This window comes from Zingiber officinale, chromosome 2A (assembly GCF_018446385.1).
Source record: "Zingiber officinale cultivar Zhangliang chromosome 2A, Zo_v1.1, whole genome shotgun sequence".
NCBI classification, from domain to species: domain Eukaryota; kingdom Viridiplantae; phylum Streptophyta; class Magnoliopsida; order Zingiberales; family Zingiberaceae; genus Zingiber; species Zingiber officinale.
Genome location: NC_055988.1, coordinates 159444475 through 159451327, shown reverse-complemented (window position 1 = coordinate 159451327; position 6853 = coordinate 159444475). Strand labels below are relative to the sequence as shown.

At 34.7% G+C, this 6853-nt stretch overlaps 1 protein-coding gene across 2 annotated transcripts in view; it reads left to right on the top strand.

The window, feature by feature from the left end:
- The first annotated feature begins 3575 nt into the window (after window positions 1-3575).
- The window catches only part of LOC122042902 (poly [ADP-ribose] polymerase 1-like), a 48855-nt gene continuing 45577 nt past the window's right edge, over window positions 3576-6853 (top strand). The window contains exons 1-3 of one of the 2 annotated variants that reach the window (XM_042603292.1): window positions 3576-3804; window positions 5798-5847; window positions 6031-6235. In XM_042603292.1, coding sequence (XP_042459226.1) covers window positions 3661-3804; window positions 5798-5847; window positions 6031-6235 — 399 coding nt within the window. In that variant the 5' untranslated portion in view covers window positions 3576-3660. The remainder of the gene's footprint in view (window positions 3805-5797; window positions 5848-6030; window positions 6236-6853) is intronic. The other variant, XM_042603291.1, reaches the window with a different exon arrangement.

The following is a 6853-nucleotide window of genomic DNA, read 5'->3' as shown; positions in this document are numbered from 1 at the left end:
GAGAAACACCTTGTTGGCATCAATCGTCGATGCTTACAAAGTTTCTCGGGATCTCTCAAAAATTAAATTAGATCAACTATTTCTTAAACTTGAACTCCAGGAGCAAACTAATACAAGCCAAGTCTAGAAGGGTATGCCTCTTTTTACAGGATAACTAAAGGAGAACAAGCCAAAAGGCGTAGAGGCATCTAAATCCGATGATAACAAGACCACCACCGAATTAGTCAACCTTGTATGGAGATTGGTAAAGAAGAAAAAAGGGTTCAACACACATAAAATTAAGAAGGTAGTATAGAGTAAGACGGATGGATCAAATTGAATCTCTATTCGAAAATCTGAGTCCACCTACTACGAGTTCAATCAAAAGGGACACTTCAAGACTAATTGCCCCAAGTTGAAAAAGAAGTACCATCGAACGAAGAGGACACTCAAAGCAGTGTGAGATGAGTCTTCATCCTTCGAAGGAGAAGAGCACCACATTCTCCTTGCAATGATGGCTAAAACCAACACTGAAACTGAGATCAAGTATGAATCTGAGTTCGAGAGAAGCCATGTATCCATTTCTGAATGGCTAAATCTGTCACGCCTCAGAGGTGTACTTGTCCAACAAAATAGACAGTATCCCCTTTGACAATGTTTTATACAACATGATATAAGTTCACAAATCATAAATAAATACACTGTAGAAGATATATCCCAACCAACTACACAATAGAGGAATTTACTCAATTTACTCAAAAGCACGGAAAAACATAAGATGATTGCATATCGGTATGACTTAACACAACAAGTGCCATAATCGAATAAAAGTACACCATAAGATTAAAATCTACACTCAAGTTAATTATTACATGAATGAGTTCAGAAAAGAAACAAAAATGCAAGTAAAAACAATAGCAAGAAAAACTCTCAATGCGACATTGGACTAGTGGATAGGGTTTTCAAGTGACTCTATATATCCTCTATTTGTAACTTGGGGAAAGAAAGCATACATGAGATGGTGAGTCCAAATGACTTAATGGAAAATAGATAGTGCATGATCAAATGTGTAAGGAAATCAAAGTATACAATTTCTCAGATAGTATCATTATACATAACCGTAAACAAAATAATAAAATACACATATAAGAATTGTTCTAATAAGTAAGGTATAAGACTATATAGACAATAAATAGATCATCTCCAAAATTAAGCACGTAAGTATCAAATTCAGCCACATGTGAATAAAGTCAAGATATGTAATCTAATTCATCATCTAAACCCATGCACTAAGATCAATAATCTATAGAGGTCAAGGAAAAAAATGAAAAAATACGCATCTTTATCTGTAGATCATTTTAGTCATCTTCTAATCTGAGTCTTGTCTCAAGCTTGAATCTAACAAATATAAGAAACAAGACCAATCTAAGTACCAACATAATCCTAATAATCATAAATAGTCTACATAATTAATAATTTATTTTCCCTTTTGTAATCATCTTAATTTCCATATCATCACTTAATCTTACATGAACTCTCTATGTGTGCATACTTAAACATATATACCAAATCAGAGAAAGTCAAATTTTTTTAATCAAATATTAAATTTTAATATCGCACTAGATTATTTGGAGCGTTATTACATTAAGAGTGCACTTGATAACTTGAAACTAGTCTGACAATCTTTTTTTATTTACTTTTATTTGATTTATCAAGGCTGAGTTAGACATGCCATCCTATGTATCCAATCAATTTTTTTCTTCATAATGTCATGCCACGATGGCTAAGGGGTGTCCCTTCACTTGTATGGGACGACTCACTTTGGTTGACTCTTGCATTTTGGTCTCCCTCTCTCCGTCAATCCTTTGTTTCTCTTTCTCACCCAAATTTTCTCTCTATAAAAGGCTATGTTTGCATTTCTCTTGCAAATTAATACAAGAAGAATTCTGCAAATTAACACCATAAAAGGTAAATTAACAGGTACATGCATTAAAAGGTTCCTGCCATTTAATTAATAAGGATATCAGAAAAGTTCAGTCGACAACAATCTAAAGAAATTTAGATATTACAATTAAGTTATATGAATAGCTGCAAATGGCTTTACTAGCCATGATATAAGTCTCCAAGAAGAGAAGAGCTATGTCATTATGGTGTATAAATAATTATTCGAATTTTATTTTTATAAGAATGAATATTTTTAAAATCAACTTGTATAAATTATGCTCTAAATTTATTCAATAGGCGAATCAAAATACCTCTAAGATTAGTTGGGCGAAAATTATACACCACAAATAATTACAAAAATAAGTAAATCAGCAAAAGAGAAATCACAACGGCCATCCAACTTATCTTCAACTATTCTATTTTAGATTTTCAGGTCACTAAATATGGTTAAATTTATCTTCAACTCAGGTGATGATGATGAACTAAATGGTCTATTAAATTATACAAACAGATAAAGATGATTTAGATGATTATTTTATTCCCTAACTCCTCTTCGTGTAAGAATGCAACACTTTCTACGAGCTCAATGACAATACTACTAATGTGCTTAAATTCCCACCATCAAAACCATTAGCGTAGAAAGAAATGTCGTTCTAGAGAAAAAAAAAATCTTTTAAATACGCTGATGATTCTCAAATCTTTAAGGTTTTGAAAAAATAAGGAAGGAAACTTTTAGGGCTATTGGAATATTTAGTTACCTTTAAAATGAGTTGAAGCAGAGTAAATTACCTTTAATCCTCTGTATCTAGTAGTATTTTGTCTCTTTATATTTAAAAAATAACATTTAATTTCGTTTTACAAAAAGATCTTATAAAGTTAAATGTGCCATTGTCATTTTTTTAATCATTTTTTAATAATAAGTTCAAAAGAGAAAAATATATTGAGTTGATCATTGTATTCTCAGAATTTTTTTTTACAAAATTTAAACATATATCAACATAAATAATAGAAAAATAATAATTCTGAAATAGATAAACCGCTAAAGACTCATTCTATTATCCTCATCAAATCAACAAAGAGTTTAAACTCCAGCATAAATAATAGAAAAATAATAACTCTGAAATAGATAAATAGCTAAAGACTCATTCTATCATCCTCATCAAATCAATAAAAAGTTTAAATTCTAAATTGATGAACTAAAATCAAATTAAGATGAAATAAAATTCATCATTAAAAATTTTCTTCTCGTTAAATGTGCCTGACAATGAATCAAAGACAATGATGCATTTTTCATTTTTATCATTTTTCAATAATAACCTTAAGAAAAAAACATATGACATTAATCATTATATCTTTTAGTAATATCTTCACAAAATTTATTCATGTACCTACATAAACAATCAGTAACTCTAAAAAGGGATAACCAATAACTCATTCCACTACCCACACCAAATTTAAAAATACTGGAATTCTAAATTTATGTCAATTTAATATACTTTTCCTTTTTATTATTATTAAATAATAATAATAATAATAATAATAATAAGAATATAATTATCTTTTATAAAATTTTTCACATCAAAATTTTGCTAAGGGATCAAATGTTATTTTTTAATACTACTACACAGAAAATACAATGGTCAGGTATTTTAGCCGCTGAAAATCCGTAAACTCTCAAGCCGTTCTCAGTTTTCTCTAGGTCCGGGAAGAGCTCCTCGATCGTCACGATCGCCAGCGATGGCAAATCCTCCGAAGCCATGGAAAGCCGAATATGCCAAGTCCGGACGGTCTTCGTGCAAGACCTGCAAGTCCCCCATCGACAAAGAACAACTACGCCTTGGCAAGATGGTCACTGCCACCCAGTTCGACGGATTCATGCCCGTAAAATCGAAACCCTACTTTCTCCTCCCTTTCCCCTTTATCCTTTTTCCCTCCCTCTCCCCATCTTGTAGACTCACGTAGAGATGAATTTCCATGCCTTGGCCAATGGCTAGTAGATTTACCTCCTCCGTGTTGCCTAGGGACTGGGTGACGGGGGCGCTGGGTGAGCGAATTGCCTTTTGCCACACGTAGAGATGAATTTCTTCCTAACCCTTGTCTGCTCTTCTCTTGTTTTTCCATATTGGGGACAATGTGCTTTTGATTGTCAAATCTAAAATATTATCTTTACAATTTTCATATGCGAAGCCATCAATATCTTCTCGTTCAGTCTTTTTATTGCGAGATCATATTAGTTACTTTGACTCGTAGCACATTATTATATGTCATTCTTTTGTGCAGCTTTTCTTAATCAAGAGGTTTCCGGACATGAATTTCCTCTAAAGAGATTTTAGTGGGTTTCGGATTGGCAGCTGATAGTTCAGAATATATTGAGCTGATGTGCTTTAGACACCTAAAACTTTGAGAAATCCAGAATCAATACACGGACAAAAAAAATCAGCTGCACTTCAATATACCACTGAGATGAACTTCTGTTATTTTTTCTCCATTTCTTCTATCTACTGCATTCATTAAATTTAGAAAATTTAGTTTAAGATTAAGTAATGGGAATTTTTTTAAATATATATAGTCTCATAGGACAACTAATGACATTTCCCTACTATTTAGGCTAGATTATGTGGTTCTTATCTTTCTATCAAATTGTGTGCAAATTCTTGTGGATCTTAACCGTTGACAATTGATGAAATTTAGGGTTTAGGTCTTCTTACCCTTTTCAAATATGTGGAGTAAAGTCTTCTTACCCATCTTTAATTGCTTTGGTTGTCACACTAGAGAATTTATATGTTATGATCATGCCCATAGCTTCTTAGTTCCTAACTTATTTCCTGTTCTTTTATAGTCAATCTTTTGAGGTCTTTGTAGGTCCCTTTGGAGGTCGGCAAGAGGGGAGGGGTGAATTGCCTTGGTTTGCAATCAGAGGATTGCTAATCCAAGGCAAAGAAGGCACACTAATTGATTCTCCTCTGGGCGGAGTAGCCTCTTACAGCGTTGAAAGCACAGAAAGAAATAACACAAATGAAAGCACTGAATTACAAGTAGTTTTTCTTGATTGATTTCTTGCTTCTGGACCAAGGCTATATTTATAGCCTTGGTCGGGGCGCCTGGAAGGGTTCCGGGCGCCCTGGGGGGATAAATTTTCCGGGCGCCCCAGGCTGCTCCGGGCGCCCCGGACTGTTCCGGGCGCCCCGGAGCCCAAAGTCAACACAGTTGACTTTTGGCCCGGGCTCTTTGCTCCGGTTCAGTTCTCCTCGGTCCAGGTCTTGTTCGCTCCGGTCTCGCTAGCTTGGGTGATCTCGGCGATCCGGAATAGGGCTCACCCGAACCCAAGTTCCGGCCTTCTCCTCGAGCAGCCTTCCTTCCCGGTTTCTCGTCCCTCGAACGCCGCGCACGTTTTTCTCGTCCACCGGTGTACTCTTCCGCGGACACCTCGTCCCTCGGACGCACCGAGCCCGTCGGCTCTCTCCCGTGTCGTCCTTCTCGCTAGCCGCGTCTTCCGCTCGACTTCCTGTGTTCCTAAGTTCCTGCACACTTAGACACAAGGGTTAAACTACGCAGGACCTAGCTTAACTTGTTTGATCACATCAAAACACCTCGGGGTTCCAACAGTCTTAACTGATGGATATTGGCAAAAATTTATTTTATATTCTGTTCTAGCATTCCCAACTATTGCTTGAGTAGTTTATTTGTTCTGGTAGTTCAGAAACTATACATATGGTTGTGCTAAATGAGTGGCTAGATCAAGTGATTTGTGCTCGTAATTGATCAAATTTAGAATGTCTTTGGTCGTGATGCAATTAATTCATAAGATATGCTTCTTTCATATACGTAGAAAGTTTACACAATATCCTTTAAATAGTTATGTTTGCTTCTTCAGATGTGGAATCATGCTGGTTGCGTCTTCAAGAAACAAAACCAGATAAAATCGTACGCTTCTTGTTGTTGAATTTATTGGCAATATTGTTTCACATGTAGTAGTTGTTAAATCATTGTTTTGTAGAGTCTTGGTCAACACATGAGTTTCTCGTCACTTTCACACAACTCTTATTCATGCTTGTTTGATGTCTCTCTTACTACCTTTTTGTTCACTATGGCTTTCTTCATTGCCAGCCTTGATGATGTCGAAGGCATAGACTCATTGCGTTGGGATGATCAAAAAAGGATAAAGAGTTATGTTGAGGGTGGAGCCTCAAGTGGTAGTACAGTTGCCACTGCAGTTGCAACTACAATTGCTGATAATGAGTGTTCCATTGAAGTTTCCCAAACTTCTCGTGCTACCTGCAGACATTGTAGTCAGAAGATTCTGAAAGGAACGGTTGGTATTTTTCTATGTATTTTAAAATTATGTGAAACACTGTTTCTTTTAAGCATATTTTTTCATTATAGTAATTCTTAACATATCAAATGTGGGATAATTTTTCACTTATGTGGCTGGTAATGCTAAAAAAGGTTGAAGCTACTAATCGATATAGTTTTAGTTTTCTTGATAAAGATCCATTAATTGGTTACAAATGGGTGGTTGGAATCATGGGGAGCTTCTAGTGTCTTATGCGAACACCAAGTGTCTCTTATGCTAAAGGAAAAGTTTTATAGATTGTGAATTTATCTACCATACTTTATGAATGAGTGTTAGACAATTTGGAAGCAACATATGTAAAAAGTTAATATAGCATAGATGATTACACAAAAAGTTAATATAGTATAATGAAAATGCTAGGATGGATGTGGGAATCTTATTAAGGTAAAAAAACATTAATATTTGAAAGCAACTAGGTGTAGCTCTAATAAATGATAATGAGAGAAAATAGGTGATGATATGACCATATATAAAGACAACAAATAGATTTTATCATTAGAAGAGTTGAATACATAAGAGTGAAAAAGGTCTTTAGAGGTAGAGACCAAAAAAATATTCTTGAATATAATAAAAAAT